This window comes from Nerophis lumbriciformis, linkage group LG30 (assembly GCF_033978685.3).
Source record: "Nerophis lumbriciformis linkage group LG30, RoL_Nlum_v2.1, whole genome shotgun sequence".
Lineage (NCBI taxonomy): Eukaryota > Metazoa > Chordata > Actinopteri > Syngnathiformes > Syngnathidae > Nerophis > Nerophis lumbriciformis.
In genome coordinates, this window is record NC_084577.2 from 10319912 (window position 1) to 10346454 (window position 26543).

Genomic DNA, 26543 nt, shown 5'->3' on the forward strand with positions numbered 1-26543 from the left:
CACACAGCTGTGACGCGTAGGCTTTGAGCACCCTGGGGCTCACACCGTCAGGACCCGCGGCCTTGCCTGTTTGTAACTTCTTTAGCTGTGCATTCACCTGTTCTGCAGACAGACACACTGGGGGGGTCTCAGGTGATTGGAGGAGGGGGAGTCGTCAAACTGAGGGTGAGGTTTTAAGTGGGGGGAAGTAGTAATTGGAGTTGGGGAGCTGTGAGGAGGGGGCGCAGGTGGATCGGTTCGCTGACGTTGTCAGGGGGCCGACTGGCATGTCTCGGAGGTGTGGGGGCAGGAGCTTGTCGGAGCCACTGTGTCAAACCTGTTAAAGAACTGGTTTAGCTCATTGGCCCTCTCTTTGTCTCCGTCCAGCCCCCTACCCCCCGACGGTTTGAGGCCGGTGATGGTCTGCATACCTCTCCAAACCGCCTTCATGTTGTTGTCCTGCAGCTTCCCATCCAGCTTCCTCCTGTAGTTCTCCTTGGCCTCCCTGAGTTTGGTCTTCAGCAGCCCCTGAACTCTTTTCACCTCCTCCCTATTACCAGCATTGAATGCCCTCTTCTTCTCATTCAGTAGGGCTTTGATGTCCTTGGTCACCCATGGCTTGTTGTTTGGGTAGCAGGTGACCGTCCTTGATGGGACATTTGAGTCAACACAGAAGTTGATATAGTCTGTGATGCACTCCGTGAGCCCGTCAATGTCCTCTCTATGAGGCTCCATGAGCACCTGCCAGTCAGTTACCTCAAAACAACCCTGTAGTGTCTCTTGGACCACCTCTGACAACCTTCTCACTGTTTTTTGGTCACAGGCTGTCTTTTAACCAGAGGCACATAACAGGGGTTGAGGTAAACAAGGTTGTGGTCTGACCGGCCCAGCTCTAGTAGTGATATGGGGCTATATGCATCCTTGATACAGCATGTCCAGGATCTTATTTCCTCTGGTGTGGCAGCTGACATACTGAGTGAAGTTGGGTAGTGATTTGTCCATAGTAATATGAAAGCTCTCCCCCCAGATGAGGATGAGAGCTTTCGGGTGCTTGGTTTGGAGTCTGGCTATCGAGCTGTGGATGACGTCACTCGCATCTGCAGCGTTAGCAGAGGGGGGGGGATGTATATTGCTATCATGATAACATGCGGAATCTCCCTGGGCAAATAATATGGTCGGAGTCCTACAGCTAACATCTCTATATTCGGGTCACAGTGGCGCTTTTTTATTGTGATATGACCGGGATGACAATATTTCTTATCAATAAACAAAGCAAGCCCTCCTCCTTTCCGCTTGCCGTTGGTTCGGTCCTGGTCAGCGCGCACCGTTTGAAACCCGTTTATAGAGACGTTACTATCCGGAACATCAACGTGCAGCCACGTCTCAGTAAAACACATTAGGCTACACTCACGATATTCTTTCTGACTACCGGCAAGCACCGACAACTCATCCATCTTATTTGCCAGAGACCGCACGTTACCCATGACGACGGAAGGAATATATGGTTTGTATCTCCTTCTCTCCCTCCTCGCTTCAGCCCTCTTCTTTCTCGAACTTCTCCCTTTCCCTCGACAGCCACGAGATTCTCCATTAGTCCTTTTTAGCTCCTCCGAGATCTGGTTAGTTAGCGCCTGGTCCGTTAGCTGGATGCTAACAACTGGTGTCGCTAACAACTGTTCCTTGGTGTACAAACCCCGTTTCCATATGAGTTGGGAAATTGTGTTAGATGTAAATATAAACAGAATACAATGATTTGCAAATCATTTTCAACCAAGGGCTTCACGGTGGCAGAGGGGTTAGTGCATCTGCCTCACAATACGAAGGTCCTGAGTAGTCTTGGGTTCAATCCCGGGCTCGGGATCTTTCTGTGTGGAGTTTGCATGTTCTCCCCGTGACTGCGTGGGTTTCCTCCGGGTACTCCGGCTTCCTCCCACCTCCAAAGACATGCACCTGGGGATAAGTTGATTGGCAACACTAAATTGGCCCTAGTGTGTGGATGTGAGTGTGAATGTGGTCTGTCTATCTGTGTTGGCCCTGCGATGAGGTGGCGACTTGTCCAGGGTGTACCCCGCCTTCCGCCCGATTGTAGCTGAGATAGGCTCCAGCGCCCCCCGCGACCCCAAAGGGAATAAGCGGTAGGAAATGGATGGATGGATGGATTTTCAACCAATATTCAGTTGAATATGCTACAAAGACAACATATTTGATGTTCAAACTGATAAACGTTTTTTTTTTTTGCAAATAATCATTAACTTTAGAATTTGATGCCAGCAACACGTGACAAAGAATTTCCCAACTCATATGGAAACGGGGTTTGTAACAGGATGTACGTGAACATACATGGAGCATACCGAGCTCATCTTGGCTCCTCCGACCACATCTCTATTGGCCCCAGACTACAATCCTCAGGTGAAACAGTTCAGACACACATTAACTATGTGCACATACACTTTTAATCGGATTGAAAGCCTAACAGGGATAAAAACGCTCCATGTAAACACGCCATTTGAAATATTCTGACCTAATCACACGTTTGGATCAAAATTTTATTTTGATAAAGATGGGTGATTATTGCCGATAGTCATTCAGATTGTAGTGCATAAAAACATATCTTCCGAAATTCGGGTTGAAATGATCCTTACTGCGCATGTCTTTGATGTCAGTCATACTTTGGTGGTGGAGCGGGGACTAAATTTAAAAGTCTCAGAATGAAGCGATTGTCTTGCTGCTGTCTCCCCCCATTCAACATGTACTGTATTTTCCGTACCATAGAGTTGTGAGGCGCGCTGCCGATGAATGGTCTATTTTCGATATTTTTTCAAATAAAAGGCGCACTGGATTATAGGGCACATTAATAAAGGAGTCATATAATTATTTTTATTTTTTATAAATTGAAAATACGTCCTTGTGGTCTACATAACATGTAATGGTGGTTCTTTGGTCCAAATGTTGCATAGATTATGTTTTACAGATCATCTTCAAGTCGCTTTCTGACAGTCGCTTTCGGATGTGCCGTTTTGTGGGTAGAAGAGATGCGCGGTTTGCGGGCACAACCGCGGATTATCCGCGGATCGGGCGGATGAAATTAAAAAAAATTAGATTTTATCCGCGGGTCGGGTCGGGTGGTTGAAATAGAAAAAAATTAGATTTTAAATAGATTCAGGCGGGTGGCAGTTAAACCAATTCGGAAATATATATACATAGTTAAATGTTGTTACCCACATACGAAAAACGAGCAGGCACCTGCAGCATATGCCACAACAGAAGAAAAAAAAAAAAGAGATGGACACTTTTACGGAGCGGAGAAGGGACGCCTCGCCGGGGTCCGGGACCGAGGCACCTTTCCCCGAGAGGGCCCCACCGGGAGCCGTAGCTGAGGCGATCCGCGAGAAGGGCCCGACGCACGTCCAGGGTCACCACCGCGCCCACCGCACCGACACCCCGCCTCGTCCGCCTTCGCCGCGGCCGGCGTCACGCGCAGCAGGTAAGCAGCTTACCTGCCCGCCACCCTCGTGGCCGGGGGCTCGTAACAGGGGTCACTCCGCGCGCTCCGCCCGCGCAGCTTACCTGCCCGCCACCCCTGTTGCCGGGGGCGCGTAACAGGGGTCACTCCGCGCGCAGTGCGCTCACGAAAGGGGTGGGGTTCACCCTGGTTGATATAGACAGCAGCTAGGACGGTGGCCATGGAAGTTGGAACCCGCTAAGGAGTGTGTAACAACCCACCTGCCGAATCAACTAGCCCTGAAAATGGATCGCTGCCATCCATTTTCGCCGGCAGCGAGACGCGCTTGGAGGTGCGCTCAGCGCGGCTCCCATATGATTGCGCACTGGTGTGCGTCTGGGTCGTGACAGCGTGGCACACGAATGTCTGTTCTGCATTGGATCAGTCTCCTTTCTTTAACAGGCAAAAGCTTTATAACCTCACTAATGCCTTGCATCGTCTATATTAGATATATAACAACGGGCGGGTGCAGGCGGATGCGGTTCTGATCAAATGTTAGATCGGGTGGATTGCGGATGGTTGACGACTTTCTGAAGTGCTCTAAAACTTGCTGGTAGACGGCTGCGTTGACCCTGGATCTCAGGAAACAGAGTGGACCGACACCAGCAGATGACATGGGTTGGTTTGGTTTGCATTTCCTTTGGAAATCGAGGTCCCAGAGTCTGGAGGAAGACAGGAGAGGCACAGGATCCACGTTGCCTGAAGTCTAGTGTAAAGTTTCCACCATCAGTGATGGTTTGGGGTGCCATGTCATCTGCTGGTGTCGGTCCACTCTGTTTCCTGAGATCCAGGGTCAACGCAGCCGTCTACCAGCAAGTTTTAGAGCACTTCATGCTTCCTGCTGCTGACCTGCTCTATGGAGATGGAGATTTCAAGTTCCAACAGGACTTGGCGCCTGCACACAGCGCAAAATCTACCCGTGCCTGGTTTACGGACAATGGTATTTCTGTTCTAAATTGGCCCGCCAACTCCCCTGACCTTAGCCCCATAGAAAATCTGTGGGGTATTGTGAAAAGGAAGATGCAGAATGCCAGACCCAAAAACGCAGAAGAGTTGAAGGCCACTATCAGAGCAACCTGGGCTCTCATAACACCTGAGCAGTGCCAGAAACTCATCGACTCCATGCCACGCCGCATTAACACAGTAATTGAGGCAAAAGGAGCTCCAACCAAGTATTGAGTATTGTACATGCTCATATTTTTCATTTTCATACTTTTCAGTTGGCCAACATTTCTAAAAATCCCTTTTTTGTATTAGCCTTAAGTAATATTCTAATTTTGTGACACACGGAGTTTTGGATTTTCATTTGTTGCCACTTCAAATCATCAAAATTAAATGAAATAAACATTTGAATGCATCAGTCTGTGTGCAATGAATAAATATAATGTACAAGTTACACCTTTTGAATGCAATTACTGAAATAAATCAAGTTTTTCAAAATATTCTAATTTACTGGATTTTACCTGTATGTCTTACCTTAACCTTAATAATATGTCTTACCTAACACCATAATAATACTCGTATGTTTAATGTGCCGACAATCCACCAACCGGAGCGGCTTCATTGCTTACCAAAGTCATACTAAAACATTTTGATAGATTTTTGAGCGCTGTGTGTAATGTTCTATATTTTCAATGGAACATATAAAATGTTGGTGTTGTTTACTTGAGTGATATTGCCATCATACCTCTTACCATGTATCGCTTATGTTTGACTGCCAACTATTGGTCACAGTTATCATTACAGCATGAACCAAATAAAATTGCTTCGAGGTCGGTGAGCAAAACCAGAATTATTCCGTACATTAGGCGTACCAGGTTATTAGGGGCATTGTCGAGTTTTGAGGAAAAAAAAGGATTTTAAGTGCGCCTTATAGTCCGGAAAATACGGTACACAAGTAGTGTTAAATACTGTTGAGTTTGTTTCTCTAAAAACAAGACTATAAAAAACGAAAAGTAGAAAACGGAAGGAAAATTTACCGTGATAGAGGAAATGCAAAAAGTAATGTTTGTTTACAGGGAAAGTCACTGATTTTTTGCATATGCAGTGAGCAAACTCGTCCGAAAGATGGCGCCATAGCACAAACAACAACACTTCTTTCCGTTTATGGTATGGTGCTACGCATGTTAAAGTACAGTATTCAGATTTAAGTTGTGATGCACGAAAATGCACGTTATGATCAGATCTTTTTTTTCAGGGTCCATGTACACAGAAACATTGTAATCCAAATGATGATCAGATTAAAAAACTTTTGTCCATAAAAACGTGGCTAGTGAGGAGTGTCATTGTGTGGCCCAGTGATGCAGGCTTTGCGCTCTAAGACCTAGTAAGTTTTATCTTAAAGTGGGCTGATGATGTCTCCACCACCAACCAAATCATTGTCTACCTAAACCAGAATGAATGAATGCAAAGGTGAGAGCATTTCTGAAGGCTACAGTGCTGTCTTCAGAGCAGGCAAATCATCACCACTCAGGGCAGCAAGAAGAGATGTCGATGCAAGCATCAAGAGGCCTAATGCCTCCTTTGCAAAATAGAGGGTCACTTTACCTCCAATGACCCTCCAAACATGTGGAAAGGCATCAAGTGCATTACTAGCTACAATACCCAGGGTGCACAAGCCCAATTGACATCTCCCTGCCAGATGCCCTCAACCAGTTTTACGCCCACCCAGATGACCCCAGCAACAACAACCTTGGTACCAGACTCATACCACCGTCTGATGACACACCCATCACCATAACCCCAGCAGATGTGAGGAAGACCCTGTAAAGGATCAATCCCCGCAAAGCTGCAGGCCCAGACAACGCATTTTAGCGCATATTTAGTCAAAGAAATGCAAACACAAAAGTACAGTCATAGAGCAATTGCCACTGGTGGAGCGCACCCTTAGCACCACATAACAATGTGGTGCTATGGGTGGAGGAGAGGAACGCAATGCAGAGGGTGGTGAAAGCTGTTCAGAAAACCGTGGGGAGCAGCCTTACCCCATCCACCCATTTTCTACCGCTTAATCCCTTCGGGTCGCGGCCTTACCACCACCACATATATTTTCATCAGGAAATACAGAAAGAGGCTTTCTGCATCACCAAGGATCCCACCCATCCTGCACATCTTCTCTTTGATCCCCTCTCCTCGGGCAGGAGGCTGCAGAGCATTCGGAGTAGAACCACAATACTAAGGAGCAGCTTCATTTTTGAAGCTGTTAGACGGCTTAACTTCGGTGGTGCTCTGTAGCAATGGATACCAATCTCAGAACTCAAAAACCCCCACCTATTCCTGTCCCCATATCTACACAAGGAACACTTGCACACGTGTCTCAAATGTGCTGAACTGGAATTTCATTTGGTTTGGTGCCATTGTTTTTACATTGTATTTGCACTAGAGGATCAAACTATATAACAATTAACGTTTTAGTAAACAAAACTTGGTTTGAATATTCTAGTTTATATAAGTACTTATTGAATATATTAAACAATACCATGATAATGATGATAACCGTAATATTATTTGTCACAATAACCGTCATATAAAATGTTCATATCGTTACCTATAAGGTATCTGACTTACTTGTGCCGGTGTAAGTATGTGTTTGATGGACATTGATGTTGATTGTTGTTTATCAGTGTTGTCAAGCAATTTGCTTGTAACATATTTAAAGGTATGTAACAGTAATGTAGATACTGCGGTTTCAAAATCTTATCAATAATACCGTGACGCGTGACTGTATCAAACAAAAACTTGGTAAGTGTAATTTTTTGGGCCACTTTTGTGAGTGAAAGCACCGGCTGCACACTAAAGCTACTTGATAAGCTGTCATCACGCAGAAAAGATGAAGCCAGCAAAGATAAACGTCAATCTGTGAGGTATTTACATTATTAAAAGTTAAAATGTGAATACAATTTTCTGAGAAACTGCATTTTCCAAACTGATTGAAAAAATGTCACTGTAGAGAACTCCGCTTCTTATATAAGAAGTATTTCTTCACCTGCAACACAATGCGCCGGTTTAAGCCTGTCCAGAGAAACGCATTCCCTGCGCCCGCCCATATCCAGCACAAAGTTTTTAGGACCGCGTTCCAGCACTCTAAATGAACCATCGTAAGGGGGTTGGAGGGGTGAATGGTGGGCGTCGTGACGAACAAAGACAAAACAGGCAGACTTAAGCTCCGACGGCACAAACGACTTAGGGAAACAGTGGTCAGGAGCCAAGGACCCCCTCGACAAAAAGGGAAAAGGTCGCGGGGTGCAATCCTCGGGTAAAAATCCCCCTGGAACGCAAAGTGGCTGACCGAACACCAATTCAGCGGGGGCCGCTGCGAGATCCTCTTTAGGGGCTGAGCGCAACCCAAGCATAACCCAAGGTAAACGGTCAACCCAATTGCTATCAACCAGCGCCGCACGCAATGCTGCCTTAAGCGACCGGTGAAAACGTTCACATAAGCCGTTAGCTTGGGGGTGGTAGGCTGTAGTACGGTGCACCTGCACACCCAAGGACTGCGCCAACGCTGACCAAAGCTCCGACACAAACTGGGATTCCCTGTCCGAGGTGATATCGGACGGCGTGCCAAAATCAATCAATCAATCAATGTTTATTTATATAGCCCTAAATCACAAGTGTCTCAAAGGGCTGCACAAGCCACAACGACATCCTCGGTACAGCCCACATAAGGGCAAGGAAAAACTCACCCCAATGGGACGTCGATGTGAATGACTATGAGAAACCTTGGAGAGGACCGCATATGTGGGTAACCCCCCCCCCCCCCCCCCCCCCTCTCTAGGGAGACCGAATGCAATGGATGTCGAGTGGGTCTAACATAATATTGTGAGAGTCCAGTCCATAGTGGATCCAGCATAACAGTAAGAGTCCAGTCCACAGTGGGGTCAGCAGGAAACCATCCCGAGCGGAGACGGGTCAGCAGCGCAGAGATGTTCCCAACCGATATGCAGGCGAGCGGTCCACCCCGGGTCCCGACCCCGGACAGCCAGCACCCCATCCATGGCCACCGGATCTGTGTGTCTCCTCTTCCACAAGGGATAGGGGGGAGCAGAGGAGAAAAGAAAAGAAACGGCAGTTCAACTGGTCTAAAAAAAGGGGGGCTATTCAAAGGCTAGAGTATACAAATGAGTTTTGAGATGGGACTTAAATGTTTCTACTGAGGTAGCATCTCTAACTGTTACCGGGAGGGCATTCCATAGTGCTGGAGCCCGAATAGAAAACGCTCTGCAGCCCGCAGACTTTTTTTGGGCTCTGGGAATCACTAATAAGCCGCAGTTCTTTGAACGCAGATTTCTTGCCGGGACATATGGTACAATACAATCGGCAAGATAGGCTGGAGCTAGACCGTGTAGTATTTTATACGTAAGTAGTAAAACCTTGAAGTCGCATCTTAAGTGCACAGGAAGCCAGTGCAGGTGAGCCAGTATAGGCGTAACATGATCAAACTTTCTTGTTCTTGTCAAAAGTCTAGCAGCCGCATTTTGTACCAATTGTAATCTTTTAATGCTAGACATAAGGAGACCCGAAAATAATACGTTACAGTAATCAAGACGAGACGTAACGAACGCATGAATAATGATCTCAGCGTCGCTAGTGGACAAAATGGAACGAATTTTTGCGATATTACGGAGATGAAAGAAGGCCGTTTTAGTAACACTCTTAATGTGTGACTCAAAGGAGAGAGTTGGGTCGAAGATAATACCCAGATTCTTTACTGAGTCGCTTTGTGTAATTGTTTGGTTGTCAAATGTTAAGGTGGTATTATCAAATAAATGTCGGTGTTTAGCAGGACCGATAATCAGCATTTCCGTTAGTGTTGAGTTGCAAGAAGTTAGCGGACATCCATTGTTTAATTTCATTAAGACACGCCTCCAGCTGACTACAATCCGGCGTGTTGGTCAGCTTTAGGGGCATGTAGAGTTGGGTGTCATCAGCATAACAATGAAAGCTAACACCGTATTTGCGTATGATGTCGCCTAGCGGCAACATGTAAATACTAAAGAGTGCAGGGCCAAGAACCGAACCTTGGGGGACTCCGCACGTTACCTTAACAGGTCACATTGTTATGGGAGACGCACTGCATCCTGTCAGTAAGATAAGAGTTAAACCACGACAAGGCTAAGTCTGACATACCAATACGTGTTTTGATACGCTCTAATAAAATGTTATGATCGACGGTATCGAAAGCAGCGCTAAGATCAAGAAGCAGCAACATAGATGACGCATCAGAATCCATCGTTAGCAGTAGATCATTAGTCATTTTTGAGAGGGCTGTCTCCGTAGAGTGATTTGCCCTGAAACCGGATTGAAAAGGTTCACAGAGATTGTTAGACACTAAGTGTTCATTTAGCTGCTGTGCGACAATTTTTTCGAGGATTTTCGAGATAAACGGAAGGTGGGACACCGGCCGGTAGTTTACCATGAGGTCAGGATCGAGGTTAGGTCTTTTGAGCAAAGGATGAATAACCGCTTTTTTGAATGCTAGTGGAACAGTGCCAGAGGAAAGTGATAAGTTTATAATATTTAGCACTGATGGACCTAATAATACAAAAAGCTCCTTAATAAGTTTCCCAGGAAATGGGTCAAGTAAACATGTTGTTTGTTTTGTCCCATTGACACATCTTAACAATTCCTCTAATGTTATTTCATCAAAGAGAGAGAAACTATTTTGGAGGGCGGTATCCTTCGTAGATACAGTCGTATCTGTATTAATAGAACCCAGTTGTAGCTGCGATGCATTGTCTTTAATCTCCTTTCTAATGAGTTCAATTTTCTTATTAAAGAAATTCATAAAATCATCTGCTGAGTGGGTGGAGCTACTGGGAGAAGTCCCTTGTTGGGTTAGCGATGCTACTGTACTAAACAAAAATTTCGGATCATTTTTGTTGAGGTGGATGAGATTTGAGTAATATTTAGCTTTAGCTAGGGTAAGCATGTGTTTATAAGTTATTAAACTATCACTCCATGCTTGATGGAAAACCTCAAGTTTAGTAGCGCGCCATTTGCGTTCCAGCTTTCTACATGATAATTTATGGGCTCTAGTTTCTTCTGTGAACCATGGGGTGCACCTTTTAGGGGCTCTTTTAAGCTTTAGCGGTGCTATACTATCAATGGTGTTGCGCAGGGCGTCGTTAAAGTTGTTAGTGAGGTTATCAATAGAGCCGACATAATTTGGGAATGGTGCCATTACCGAAGGCAGTAGGCCAGCAAGAGTCATCGTTGTGGCAGCATTAATGTTGCGGCTGCTATAGTAGTTATTATTATTAGTTTGTTGACAATGAGTCAGGACTTCAAATTTTATAAGGTAATGATCGGACATTACTTTAGTATACGGGAGTATCGTAACTCTGGAGGTGGTGACACCCCTGACCAGCACTAGATCTATCGTATTACCGTTGCGATGCGTAGGTTCATTTATTATTTGTGAAAGACCACAGCTATCAATTATAGTCTGGAGCGCCATGCACTGAGGGTCCGATGGGGTATTCATATGGATATTAAAGTCCCCCATTATGATTATATTGTCGGCGTGCGTCACTAAATCAGCAACGAACTCTGAAAATTCACTGATGAAGTCCGAATTGGGTCCTGGGGGGCGGTAGATAACAGCCAGGTGGAGAGGCAGCGGTGTGACAAACCTCATAGTAAGCACCTCAAACGAGTTATATTTATTATTTAGGTTCGGGGTAAGATTAAAGTTTTTATTGTGTATGAGTGCAACTCCCCCACCCCTTTTAATGGGACGGGCAATATGCGCTCCCGCATAGCCAGGAGGAGACGCCTCACCCAGCGCAAAGAAATCGTCTGGTTTGAGCCAGGTCTCGGCGAGACCAATGACGTCAAGATTATTGTCTCTAATGACCTCATTAACTAATAACGTTTTGGAAGATAATGATCTTATGTTTAAGAAGCCCATATTATAGGTAGTGGGCTGTTTTGAGGAGTTTTTGTTGAAATTATCCGTAGTAGCAATATTAATAATGTTGTGTTTATTATGTGTAGTGCACTTTAAATAATTTCGACCATATCTAGGAATTGATATGACGGGAATTTTCCGATTGTTTGCTTGATGTTGTGATAAACCGAACGCATCATAACTTGCCACCTCAGTAGAGTGCATGTCTACTTCTGACACAGAAAAAACATTTTTTGAGTTGTGTATTGTTCTAAAATAGTTGCTATGTGTGCAGGTATTATCCAGCCTGGCGCTGGCTAGTTCTATTTTAACAAACTTCTCACCCGGACTAGCGCTTCTTTGAGGATTAGCCTTTCGCTTTGTTGTTAGCCCCGCTCGGCATCCCCGCTTCTGCTTCCGCTCATACCGCTTACGTGTCTTCCGTTGACGGTCCCCGCTGGCACTTAACTCCGCTGCTTCGGAGGCCGCTGGATGTAGCCAGCGAAGAATCCCCATGCTAGCGAGGAGGTCGAAAGTACACGCATCTTTCAGCCTATAACGGCCCGATCTATCCACATCCAGAATCGTCTGTCGGTCGTATCTGATCACGAAGTGTCCACGCTGTGAGCCAGCCATGAAATAGACAGAATTGACGGGTATTTTTGCCAAATCGCTCTACACTTCCAAGAGCGTCTGCAAGCCGCTGCCATCAGGGCGCCGCCATCTTGTCTTGTGATTTTTTTCCACACATATATATATTACGCTCTATCACGGTATTGAGCACTATTTTTTTGGATAATCTAATTAAGACATATAAATATATATATATATATATATATATATATATATATATATATCTATATATATATCTTTGGAAAAATCTCAAAAAAAAATGACGTCCCAAAATACAGCAAAAATTGACTGAAAGGACAAAAAAAAGTCACCTTTTGTCCCCTGAGGGTTAATCATTGTTACTTTTACTTAAGTACATAATTAGTCCTGTACTTCGCTTTGTGAGTGTTCAGTACCTAAATCCGTCAATAGGAGGCAGCATCGTGTTATTAGGCGCCGTCCCGCTCTGTTGTAAAGAGGAAGTAGCCAGTTAGCTTGTTGCTATCACGGGGGCTAATATTATTATAATTCGGAAGTCAGTGGTTTATTTGGTTGTTTTTAGCTTATTTGTTCTGTTAAGAATACGAAAGTGCCTTAACTGTGTATTAAAATACGCGCGCAAGTCTTTTTTTTTTTTTTTTGGTTTAACGGTGTACTTCCGGGTTAATTTTGTAACAACAGATAACGTCATCGCACACATACCTCCATAGGTCATAAGACTTTCATGTAACACTTCCATGGCCACCGCCGTGCTCGTCGCCGCTGTGGTCGGTGGAAGTGTCCTCCTTCTCATGCGCCGCCTGTTCCCCCGTCAGCAACCCAGGCTGACAGAAATGCGCGAGCAACGTCTACAGAGGCAGTGGAGGAAAGAGGAACTGCTTCTGGCCATCTGGTGGTACGATCTACCATCGTGAGCAAGTGCGTATAACCCTGCGATGGAGGGAGGGGGCCAACTAAATCCACGTGCACGTGGTCAAACCGCCTGACCGGAATCGGAAATGGTTCGAGGGCCGTCTTAGTGTGCTGGTGGACCTTGGCGCGCTGACATGCCACGCATGTGGCTGCCCACTGCCTAACATCCTTCCTAAGGCCAGGCCAAACAAACTTGGCACCAACCAACTTGACGGAAGCCCGAACGCCAGGGTGCAACAGGGAGTGTATTGCGTCAAAAACCCGGCACCGCCTACCGGGACAACCGGCCGAGGGCGGCCAATGGAAACATCGCAGAGGAGGGCGGGACCGCCTTCCTGAACCACCACCTCCTCGAACACGAGCGCCGTAACCTCAGTTTTGAGTGCACGGATGTCGGGGTCGTCGGGCTGGTCAGCGGCCATTCCTGAAAAATCTAAACCGAGCTGCACGGGACACACGAGTACGCGTGAGAGACAGTCAGCCACAGGGTTGGCCTTACCGGCCACATGCTGAATGTCCGTAGTGAACTCAGAGATGGCCGACAAGTGACGCTGCTGACGGGCTGACCAAGGCTCTGTGACCTTTGACATGGAAAACGTCAGGGGTTTGTGGTCAACAAAAGCCGTGAAGGACTAACCTTCCAACAGAAAACAAAAATGGTGTGTTGCAAGATACAGTGCCAACAACTCTCGGTCAAATACACTGTACTTCCGCTCGTTATCTCGCAGTTTACGACTGAAGAACGCAAGGGGCTGCCATACATTCGCCACCCGCTGCTCAACCACAGCGCCCACGGCGACATCAGACGTGTCCGTTGTCAAAGCCACTGGTGCCGCGGAAACAGGGTGGGCGAGGAGAGCAGCCTCTGCGAGCGCGGATTTTGCCCTATGAAAAGCTTGGACTTGCTGAGGAGTCCATTCGAGGGAATCGCTAGCCTTTTTGTTCCGTAGGGCACCATAAAGAGGCTGCAGGAGGTGGTCAGCGCAAGGAAGGAACCGATTATAAAAATTAATAATGCCCAAAAATTCCTGCAGAGCTTTGACAGTGGAGGGGCGAGGAAAATCTGCCACCACTTTCACTTTCGAAGGCAAAGGGATCGCACCCAGCGACAAAATACGGTAACCTACAAAATCGATCTCTGACAGCCCAATCTGACATTTAGAAGGATTGACGATCAGGAAGTGCTCGTCTAGACGCGTGAACACCTGTGTTAGGTGTGCCTGTTGCTCCTCGGCTGAAGGACTCGCCACCAAAATGTCGTCAAGATAAACAAACACAAAATTGAGGCCGCGCAAAACTAAGTCCATTAATCTCTGAAAGGTTTGTGCTGCCCCCTTCAGGCCAAAAGGCATACGCAGGAATTCAGAAAGCCCAAACGGGGTTATTACTGCGGTCTTGGGCACGTCCTTGGCACCCACCGGCACCTGGTGATAACCACAAACTAAGTCTACCTTGGAGAAAATGGCGGCGCCAGCCAGGCGCGCCGAAAAGGCCTGGATGTGCGGAATAGGGTAGCGGTCGTGCGTTGTGATGTTGTTAAGGCGGCGAAAATCCCCACAAGGCCGCCAGGAACCGTTTGACTTAGGCACCATGTGCAAGGGCGAGGCCCACGGGCTATTAAAACGCTTAACAATGCCTAAACGCTCCATAGTAGCAAACTCCTCTTTAGCAATGGTCGATTTAGCCGTGTCAAGACGGCGCGCACGCAAAATAACTAGCGGGCCCACCGTGAGAATGAAATGTTCAACACCGTGTTTAGTGTCCGCGGAGGAAAAAGCGGGAGTGGTTAATGACGGAAAATCCGCCAGCAAACGCTGAAAAACGTCGCCAGATACCAAATAATTAGCGTGTGTTAACGGTCCAAGTCGCAACGCCTTACATGTAAAAGGTGAAAAAGATACAGCGTCAATCAATCGGCGGTTAGCAACATCAACAAGCAGTCCATTAGCACACAGAAAATCCGCGCCAATAATGGGGACCGTGATGGCGGCGATGACAAAATCCCACTGGAATTTGCGTCCATGGAAGCACACAGTCACCAACCTGGAGCCTTAAGTGTCGATTGACGAGCCGTTGGCGGCATTCAGCAGCGGCCCGCAGCCACTTGTCGCCCTGTCCGCGTCCGTGGCAGGTAACAGGCTGACTTGCGAACCGGAGTCCACCAGGAAACGTCTCCTTGACGAAGAGTCAGCGATGAAGAGCAGCTCGCTTGCTTCGCCGGCGCCGACAGCCGCTACTGAACGCCGCCGTTGGAGTTTCCCGGGACCGTGAAGGAGCATAGAGGAACAAACCGTCGAGCTTTGGCGCCAAAACGTTGATGGAAGAAACACTGGCTCGCTTCGCGCCTTTTCCGGGTAGCGACTCCTGCCACTACCGCTGGGTCCGCGTTCTCCATCGTCTGCAGGGGGGGCGCTTCTACGCTCTGCACGGCAAACCGTATGGAAGCCAGAAGTACCCGGTCAGCTTCTTCAGCCAAGCCCCGGTAATCACTGGAGGCCAGAGAAGTGGAGTTAGCTAGCACCGCACGGGCCGCAGGTGGTAGCTGCCGCAAGAAAAGATGCGGGAAAATGAACCCGCCCTCCTCGGAGCCCAGCAGCGACAGCTTACTGGCCATTAGATCCACGGCGGTGCTATCGCCCAAACCCGGCAGGGAAAGAAGTCTATCTGCCTTCTCAGCGTCAGTTAGAGTAAATCTCCGAAGCAGAAGATTCTTGAGTGCAGCGTACTTGCCGCTCTGTGGAGGCGTTTGCAACAGCTGCGTAGTGCGGCAAGTGGTCGCCTGGTCGAGGGCTGTTATGACCAAGTAATACCGGGAGTCGTCGCCGGTGAATCCTCGCAGGTGGAAAAGTGCCTCAATGTGCTGGAACCATGATGCCGGGTCGCTCGGCCAGAACTCCGGAAGCCTTGTACCCGCGGGGAATGCAGGTTGCTGGAGTTGGGGCGACATGGCCGATGAAGACACAGCTTCCTCTTCTGCGTGAAACATTGTCAGGGTCACCAATGTGACAAATGCAAGAAACACAGCGTTGTTTCTCTCAGGTCTTTATTGTAAGACTACCAACATGGGAATGAACAATAATACACAATATGCACTTTAACAGTGTGCCCAAGAAGACACACAAACCACACCCATTCTGCTGATTGTGAGCATGGTCCTAGTGCCCGCCACAATATATACATATGCAAAAGCAAGACAACTTGAAATATCTTTGACACACTAAACCAAGAGCAGAAGTATCTTCTTACATAAAGTGACTCAAAATGGCGGTCACAACAAACCCCCACCTTTGGGTAAAACTCTTAAAGGGTCACTTAAAGGGGCCGCACCAAATTACTCACTCTTAACTGCATATATGAATGTTAAACAAGTACAACATTGTTATGTGCACAATAGAACAATGGCAGTGAATAATGACGACAAAGTCAAGTAAACAGGTGTGGTGAATTATGTCCTTAAAGCAACCGCTACACACGTCCCCCCAGAATTTGCCATCACAAAAAAAAAAAAACAGTCCTTGTATGTGTCAATTTGACACATAATCAACTCTGTATACAGAGTTGATTGCAGTGCTCTGCACAATGCATGGACAATAAACAAACACAGTTAGCAGTAGCTGTTAGTAGTAGACTAATCTATTAACAGAACACAAAGCTTCAAAGGTATGAGCTACAAGTGATTGTTTTTGTAATCAGCATTGCATAGCATGGTATCTGGCAATTGAATATTTTTTCACAGAAATTGGACAATAATAATTTGTGGCCGATTAATTGGAACACCCTTCATTAGTGGCATCTCTTTTTCCGTGCACAGCCATCAATGATCGACGCCTCAAACTAAGGTGTGTGACATCCACGTATTAAAGTTTTACATGTTGTTGTACTTGTGCAATGACAATACAAGTTCCTTCCTTCCTTTATGCCACCAATGATGTCGACAAAATCAAACGAATTTCACCAACCCTAAGCATGAGGGTTTTTTTTCTGCCATAGCACTCCCCTTTCAAAAGTACATTTCTCTCAGTTTTTAGCTAGTTTCCTTTTGTAATAATTGTAGAATATTAAAACCAGATATTGGTACTTCGGTTTGAGCTGAAAAACAACAAATGTTTACCCAAATAATTGTGGCTTAAACCAACCAAGATTACAATACCAGGGCAAACTAAATCCAAACCCTCCAGAATTTTGCGATGTTGCGATCGCGCCAATCCACGCAAATTCAACCAATGCCTGCAAATTACAGTACGTACGGCCTCACAACTTTGTCCAATATCTGCAACTTCCCCACCTGTTTTGGCCAATCAGCGCAATTTTTGTCAAATTTTCCTCTAAAAAGTGCTCAAACACGCATGTCTACTGTCAAATCAAAACATACATTTGTTTCTTGTGTAGACAAAGCAGGAACAGACACGTGTATTAATATCTCAACTCTACATTCGTCAAACGACACAACTGTCGTCCTCTAGCATTGCTTAGACCAGGGGTCGGCAACCCGCGGCTCGGCAGCTTACTTACCGCCCCCCCGATTTTCCCGGGAGACTTCCGGATTTCAATGCCTCTCGCAGGAAACTCCTGGGATTAATATTCTCCGATTTTCACCCTTACAGTTATAATGAGGGCGTGCCATGATGGTACAGCATTTGGCGCCCTCTACAATCTGTATTAACAGCGTGCCAGCCCAACCCCTTGTTATGCGGTATGCGTCTTCTGCTTGCACAAGTACGTGACAGCAAGGCATACTTGGTCAACAGCCACACAGGTTACACTGACGGTGACCATATAAAACAACTTTAACACTCTTACTAATAATGCGCCACACTTTGAACCAAAACCAAACAAGAATGACAAACACATTTCGGGAGAACATCTGCACCTTAACACAACATAAACACGACAGAACAAATACCCAGAATCCCATGCAGCCCTGACTCTTCCGGGCTACATTATACACCCCTGCTACCCCCCCACCCCCGCCGCCTCTGTGCGTCGGTTGAGGTGGGCGGGGTTTGGTAGCGGGGGTGTATAATGTAGCCCGGAAGAGTTAGGGCTGCATGGGATTCTGGGTATTTGTCCTGTTGTGTTTATGTTGTGTTACGGTGCAGATGTTCTCCTGAAATGTGTTTGTCATTCTTGCTTGGTGTGGGTTCACAGTGTGGCGCATTATTAGTAAGAGTGTTAAAGTTGTTGTTTTTTATACCGCCACTGTCAGTGTAGCCTGTGTGGTTGTTGACCAAGTATGCATGGCTGTCACATACGTGAGCAAGCGGAAGCCCCATACAACGTGTGGTTGATCATGCACGCTGGTAGTAGTGGGTGCTATATGCTGTACCATCACGGCACGCATGACGCTGACAAGCGCCATTCATATAAAACCCGTGTGCCGGTGACAAGCGCCATTCATATAAAACCCGCATGCCGCACCAGCATTCAAATTCCATAGTAAGATATGGGCAGCGTGTCTGAGGCCCTTGGTTTATACATAGCTCAAAGCAAAAAAAATACTTTTTATGCAGTGTTATTTCGTTTTAAATTTCAAAAAAAAATTGTGGCTCCCGTTGCTATCTTTAATTTGTGAAACTGGTCAAAATGGCTCTTTGACTGGTAAAGGTTGCCAACACCTGGCTTAGACCAACTTGCAGTTCTTGTCTTCACTGCTAAGCCTTCTGGGTAATGTAGTACATAAACATTTCCTTCATGTTTGCGTGTATTCATATATGTATGTAATCTTTATTTATCCAGGGCAAAACCATTTTAAACAGATTTTAATATGCAATGCTGACCAAGAAAAGAGGCAGCATTTACATGAGTGAGACGATAATCTATAATCATCGTTCTTCATTTACTAATAAAAATCACCGCTGCTCTCAACAGTTCACAAATGGTCCAAAGTTAAAGGATAAGGGTAAATGTATTGCAACATAAATAAATGTTTAGGATCGTATTTCAAGCGTAGAAGAGAACAGCGCAGACAGTGAACAATAAGGACATATTTGGTTTCTTTCTGTAATTACAAATAATTATTACTATTAATATTTGTATGTTTTAAAACTCCAAAGTAATTTGACAGTCAACTTTAAGTATGTGCTTTTACTGCCATCTAGTGTCAACTTTTAAGTCAGCAGTATAAAATGGGTAAAATATCAATACAGTATTTGTGATACATTTTTTTAGGAAATTCTGTCTGTCTTAGATGAAGGATTTCATAGTCGAATCTGATTTGTTAGATTTTGCTGATTGTCGACAACTAGTCGAACGTATGGCATTTTTTAAAGAAAAATCAACAGATGGTGATATGCTGTAGTGTATACTGATTGGTTACAAGCAGAGGTGGGACCAAGTCATTGCTTTGCAAGTCACAAGTAAGTCTCAAGTCTTTGCCCTCAAGTCTCGAGTCAAGTCCCAAGTCAAGACAGGCAAGTCCGAGTCAAGTCCAAAGTCAAAACTGGAAAGTCTCAAGTCAAGTCCCAAGTCCTGCATTTTGAGTTTCGAGTCCTTTCAAGTCCTTTTAACCACAGACTATTGTATTTACACAGATTGTGTATACTTTTAAAACGCTGTATTTATTTATTAAAACAAGTGCATTTGAAATTGCAGGGAAAAAGATAGTGGTGACATTGCACTTCAAAATAGCACTATTAACCAGTCATTTTAAACATGTAACTCATTCCTTCACAGAATAAACACATTTGAAAAAACAAGTGCAACTGTACTTATTTGCACAAAAGTGTTAACATTGTATTTCCATGGCATATTGCATTGTAACTAGTTCCACAGCAGTTTCTGTCCTATTCTTACCTTATCTCATTGATCTCATCTCATACTGTATGTGTGTTGATGTGTGCGTACACATGAAAAACATAACAAATATATGAACATAACAATGAACAGAGTTGTACTTTTTAGATGTCAGGGCTCTATGCAATATGTACACATATTTTTAATATAGTATACATTTTAACTGACCTTTATTTGACTATGTTTGTCTTTTTGTAGGTGGCTAAAATACGCGGTGCTGCTGACCGCCGTCTAACGTTACGTAACTGTGTGTGATACATTGACTAACGTAATGTTACTGTGTGTGATACATTGACTAACGTTACGTTACTGTGTGTGATACATTGACTAACGTAACGTTATGTATAGGTACCTCATGCAACCCTGCTTAAAAAAAATCACTTGACAAAAAGTATGAATAAGGTACCGAACTGCAGTGGACGCAACAGATTGCCCTGTTTGCAATGACGTTATAACCATAGACATCTTATAAGTAGACGCAGCATTGGTTGCTGTGACGTGAGCAATTTGGCCGCCATCTTGAAGTGGTGATGAGGAGCCGGCAAGCAGCCTAAACTGACAGTTGACAGGTAGTGTTCAGCGTTTTCCTGCTCAAATGAGCGGACTGTTGAAAATAGGAATCGGGGGATTACTTTTCACAAGTAATATTTAACATTAACGTACTATTGGTTGTATTTTATGAAAATAATATTACCACAGAGTTGAGAAGGAGCAAAGATCTTCAATATTTGTATGTAAAAATCACAAAGAAATCTTCTGGGGGAGGATGACGCCCTACAGGGGTTTGGTTTACAAACTTTCATCCCCACCTAAAACAAAATTCACCAGCCGCCACTGATTATGATGCATTCTTATTTTAGGCAAAGTATAAGACAATACTTTCTTAACAGTATAATTGTAACCAGTAATAAGTCTTCAAGTAACAATATTCAAATACTAACATTGTTGGGTAAAACAGAATTTGGTTTTATTCTGAATCCAATGAAACAGATTGGTGGTTTTAGCTAATATAAAGACTTTCAGGTGTTTATATATGTTTAAGTATTTGGCAGACGCTTTTATCCAAAGCGACTTACATAAAAAAATACATATAAAACAATCACTGCAAACATTATCATTTAAGGGAAGAATGTAATAGAAAATATCAATACAAGGTGTCAAGACAGAATAAACTCTCTGCTGCTGAAGCAACAGAGATACAGTCGATAGGTCCCTAAGATATATAGATATCTAATGTATTCATACATTGTTTATGTAGGATATACGCATGTATATATAAACTAATCATATTGTTTCTTCAATTTAAAAATAGCTTACCGTTTTTTCCCCCTTCTCTGGGATTATATTTCCAGTTTTGATCTCGGACGTCTGGTCACTTATAGCATATAAGAATATTATATTACTGTTAAGCAAACTATGAATAATAAAACACGCCAAAACATGTGTCTGTTATCATAGCTACACATATGACAAAAAGGGGGTGAAAATCAGTGGTATTCAGTGAGGTAAGATGAATTAAATGCACTGACAGTTCATTGCTCCTGCCAAATGAATTGCACTGAGTGGAGCGGATCACCACTCCAAAATGGCGGCCACGCGTCTCGTCTGCGCCAGTAGGCTGTAGCGCTCCATGCTGCGTCTACTTATAAGATGTCTATGGTTATAACGTTAGCAGTGAGTTTGCAGCCTCACTGATTTAACTACGCAGCAAATAAAAGTCACGTTACTTAGCCAATAAACGTTATCTTATATTCAAAACTTACCCTTCTTTGTGCAACTTCAAATGTCGAACGAAGTTGGAAGTTGTTGCGTCTCCGTCTGTAATATTCGAACTGCGTGATTTGCATACGGCAATTCGTTTTTTGTTGACCAAGTCGTAGTTTTTATACCCGAACGAAACCAACTTTAACATAATTGTTTCTCACTGGCACGTTGTTGGACAACTCTTGTTCATTGGTTGTCCTGCAATTTGATTGGATGAATGCTGTGTGATGCAAACAACGTAGATCTAATTTGATTGGCTGTTGTACTGACAGCACACCAGCTGACAGGAACAACACGCTGATCGACACAGACGAAGAAAATGAAAAATACGGAGCGCTCCCAAATAACTTTTTAAGCTTTGGATTTTGGGGAAAGTGGCAAGTCATGTCAAATCAAAAGGCTCAAGTCCAAGTGAAGTCACAAGTCATTGATGTTAAAGTCCAAGTCGAGTTGCAAGTCTCTTTACATTTTGTCAAGTCGAGTCTAAAGTCATCAAATTCATGACTAGAGTCTGACTCGAGTCCAAGTCATGTGACTCGAGTCCACACCTCTCTGGTTACAAGGTTTCTGTAACGTCACTTAGATGTGATCTGGCAATAATACAAAAATATTCCAGAGGCAATTAAAAAGTACTTAAAAAAAAGGGTGTTTTTTTAAAAGTGAACAAAATAAAGGTATTTGCGGCTTTTTCCAACTCAAAAAAGGTTAAACCGGAGTTTGTGAGGTTCTTGGCTCAGGCACGCAGCGCCAGTACGACCTCTTGATAATAGAGGAAGCAAATAGTCGTAACAAAGTTTCTGTATGTGGATCTGCGGAAGGATCAGTACCTTTATAAAAGGAAAGTTACACCTCAGGGGCGAGATGGTGTGCGGTGTCCAATTTCCAGCAAGTCCCACCGGGACCTCAGCATATAGAAACTTCCGGCCAATACTAATAGTAAAATATTCTTGTGTGCAGACAAATATATTTTATATAACAAGACATGTGGGAGGCCAAAACATAGCTAGCTGTTTTTAGACACATTAAGTCTCACCAGGAAGAAGCGACTGCTCTGAGAAAGTCTGAAGTGACAGCCAAAACTAAGATTTATCCCTCACTCTCTAAAAACTACTGTATTTGTCTGTACATAAGAATATTTCTCTAATATTTACAGCACACATTATGAAAGCATCCTTGTAAAACACATGCTGTACACAGAGCCCTCAGCAGGTAATAACTCTCCTCTCTCGGATGGATTTAAGGGTCCGATGATTTGACAGCAAGGTTGATAGTGAATCAGACTCCCCCGAATCAAATCATCGAATTTTCGACCTTTTGAACACAGCCTTAGTTGTGCTTTTTGAGTTTAATGTTACAATGAACACGCAAAACATTGATACAAGTTGATACAATGTTATCGAAAAAAATCACAACTTTTGACGCAACTTTCTGTAAAAAGCAGCCGCAAATTCAGGCATTTTTGGCAATCACAAAAAAAGTCAGTGAAATCTTAGGGGGACTATAAATGTCATCAAACACATGACTACACAATTTCAAACATGACCTACCTGTTTCTTCATCAATGGCAAATCGTCCTAGCCCACTCCCATCCCGAATGGAGTATTGAATAGCTCCATCCCTGCCATCATCTTCATCATTCGCGCTGACTTGTAGGAGGGTAGATCCAATGCGTGCGTTCTCTTTAATTAATCCTGACAAGGCAAACTGGGAAAAGTATGGCGCATAGAGGTTTTCATTCACATCAAGGACCTCTACTTCGACATAAGTGACAGAGAGAAGAGATACTGGTTTTCCTTTGTCTTTGGCCCTGACTGTAAGGTTGTAGAACTGCTGTGTCTCATAATCCAACTCCTTGGTCAAACGAATAGCTCCACTTGCTTTGTCAATCGCAAACCATCCATTGTAGTCATTGGCTAAAGAATAGCGGACTTGGCCACCCAAACCCAAATCCGGATCTTGGGTTTCTAACCAGGCCACAACAGTTCCAACTGGGAGATCCTCTAGAGCCCTGGCTTTGTAGACACTTGGTATAAAGAGTGGGGGACAGTCATTCACATCTTCCAATATGACTTGTAATGAGGTTACAGAAAATCTCTTTTTCCCTTTGTCTGCCTTGTCTCGAGCTTCAATCTTTAAATTGAAAGAAGAGGCAAACTCCCTGTCGAGTTGGCCTGCAACATATACTATGCCATTAGTAGAGTTGATACCAAATAGGGTTGTGCTGGTCAAAAAAGAGTATGTCAGTTCTCCATTAAGTCCAAGATCTTTGTCAGTGGCCTCCACTTGAATGACATCTGTCCCTATGGCAGTGTTTTCAGGTATGGATATTTTGTAACCACCGTCTTGCAAAAACTGTGGTGTATTATCATTTGCATCCAAGATGTAGACAGTAAGCAAATGCCAAGCAGACTTCTGTGGCAAGCCAAGATCAAAAATAGTTATATTGAGAAGATAACGATCTTTTTTTTCTCTGTCCATGGGAAGGAAGACAACAATAAGACCCGTCTCCATGTCTATTTTAAAACAGCTGTCAATATTCCCATCTGAAATAGAGTAAATAATCTGGCCATTAAAACCTGTGTCACCATCGTAGGCATTTACCTGGAAAACACTCGAGCTGAGCTTTAGATCTTCTGCGACATAGATATTAGTGGGAAAAGATCTCTCAAATTGCGGTATTTGCCGGTTGACAGAAAAAAGGTCAATAAATCCCTCCTCTATTTTGGGCTTAGTGCTTGTTTTTGACTTCTTCAGTAACTTTTCAGCCAATTTTTGAGCTACTCTTGTTTCTTTGCAATCAAAATCTTTTGGGAAAGATTTTCCGCTGACAAGAGAAATATTTACAAACATGGGTTCAGAAAAATTCTCGCCATCTGTAGCAGTTATTTTGAGACTGAAGACACCGTTCTTTGGAGTGGCTGTAGCCAGGGGGCGTCGCAATGTAAGGATCCCTGAATCAGGGTTAAGGTCAAAGTATCCCCATTCGTTCCCTGAAATAATCTTGTATTTTACTAGATCTAACTCATCGATATCAATAGCAGACATCGTGGTAATCACTTCATCCACTGGAAAATCTGTGGAGATTGCACCCCGACATGCTACCTTCTCAAACAAGGGCTTGTTGTCGTTTACATTCTCCAGGTGAATAGTTACATTCACTTCACTCTCTCGTCTATAAGGTGAGCCCCAGTCAGATGCTCTGACAACAAACACAAAGGTCTCGGAAGATGATTCAAAGTCCAACTTTTTTGTGGTGCTGATAATACCAGAAAACTGATTGATTTTGAATGGTAACAGCATAAGACTGGAAATACTATAGGTTATGTATCCGTTTTCTCCTTCATCTATATCCTTCGCAGACAGAGTTAATACAGTTGTCTCAACTGGTACACTCTCATTGACAAAAACCTCATAAGAAGACTGAGAAAACGTTGGTGTGTTGTCATTGGCATCAACAATAGACACCTGCACTTTCACTTTCAACTCACTATCTATTTCCAAAACCTCAAGGTTAAAGATACTCTGTGTAACCTGGGTGAACCAGCCATGAGTGGATATGACACCTGTTAATGAATTTATTTGAAATAATTTTGAATCTGCAGAAGGTGTCAAGATATATTCTGCATCATCTGGCTCTGGTTTGATTTTTACAGCATGTACAATTGTGCCTGGTGGTGAAATTTCACTCAGACTAACATCATATATCTCTTGCTCAAACTTTACATCCAATGTCGGTTGGTGTTTAACTGCAACGTAGACAACCTTGACAGCAGAAAACTTTGCTGGGTTTCCTCTATCTTTGGCTTGCAAAGTGAGGTTACAGCCATAAGGGTAAGTCTCCCAGTTTACTGTCTCAGAGGCCTTAATAGCAAACTCCCTTTCATTAGATCTTTCGATGAAAAACTGGTGAGAGGGATCTCCACCAACAATGACCACTGAGTCTATATACCCATTTAAACCTTCATCTGGATCTTCAACAGTAACAATGGCAAATACCGAGTTTCTATCAAGCCCCGAGGGGTGGTGTTCGATCACATTTATGAGTGGTGCATGCAAATTTATGCGTTCAATGTGGACAAAGAGTTTGGCCGTGCTGCTGACTCCATTATTTCCATAAAGCTTCATGCCTCGGTCCACTGCCAGTATCTCTAAGTCATACCGGTTATGCTCCTCTACATTAAGCTTTCCACTGAGGGAAACGACTCCACTAGTTGGATGCACTGCAAACAGCTCAATTTTTTCTTTGAAAAAATAGTAAAATTCCCCATTGGAGCCAGTGTCTGCATCTGTAGCAGTGACTTGTGCTATGCTAGTTCTGAGAGGAGTGCTTTCTGCTATGGTCACTGAGTATGTGGTCGGGGAAAAAAGAGGCCGCAGGTCATTCATGTCCAAGACTTGGATGCTGATTTTAGTCCATGTCTCCATGACCCCATCTCCCTTAATGGAGGCTTTGACTGTCAAAACATAGTTGTCCTGGATTTCTCTGTTTAGTATGGCAGCATTGCCACCTTTAGTTCTTACGCGCAAAAAGCAGAAGTCGCCCAGCACATACTCCTCAGCTTTGAAAAAACCCTCATCATCTCCTGATGTGATTCTGTAGCGAATCTCCCAGGAGCGCAGGGCCATGTGAATGCCCATTTTAATTTTACTGCTGGCATAGGTGCGAGCAGCCGAGTTCTCGTAGACAGTGGCATGGTACACAGGCTGAGTAAAGTCAAAATGAGGTGAATTTAGAGTGGTCCCTTGGATGTTCTGGCCACAGCAGGCTGGTGGGTTGAAGAGAAACAACAGCAGCAGCAAGACAAGGCCGAGCAGAGGGGCACGCATGCCTGCCCACTGGCCCATATTCAAATCCATCCCATCGTCAGTCCATCCTGAAAGAGAAAAGTAAAAATGGGTGAGAAGGATTTACAGCATCAAAAGAAAGAGCCGCAAAGTCAAAATTGGACTTTTCAGTTATGTACTCTATTGGACTACTAATTATCTAACAAAAGGAAAACATCCTTTAATCATCTCACAGAGGGAACTAGATTTTTCACTTCAGATTTTTGGATTTTGAAGGAATGGCATCACAGAAAAATTAGGGGTAAT

At 44.4% G+C, this 26543-nt stretch overlaps 1 protein-coding gene across 6 annotated transcripts in view; it reads right to left on the reverse strand.

Annotated features, from left to right (window-relative positions):
- Nucleotides 1-26543, reverse strand: part of fat3a (FAT atypical cadherin 3a) — a 311463-nt gene that overhangs the window by 140574 nt on the left and 144346 nt on the right. For all 6 annotated transcript variants that reach the window (XM_061925528.1, XM_061925526.1, XM_061925527.1 and 3 more), the window contains exon 2: nt 23000-26326. In XM_061925528.1, coding sequence (XP_061781512.1) covers nt 23000-26309 — 3310 coding nt within the window. In that variant the 5' untranslated portion in view covers nt 26310-26326. The remainder of the gene's footprint in view (nt 1-22999; nt 26327-26543) is intronic.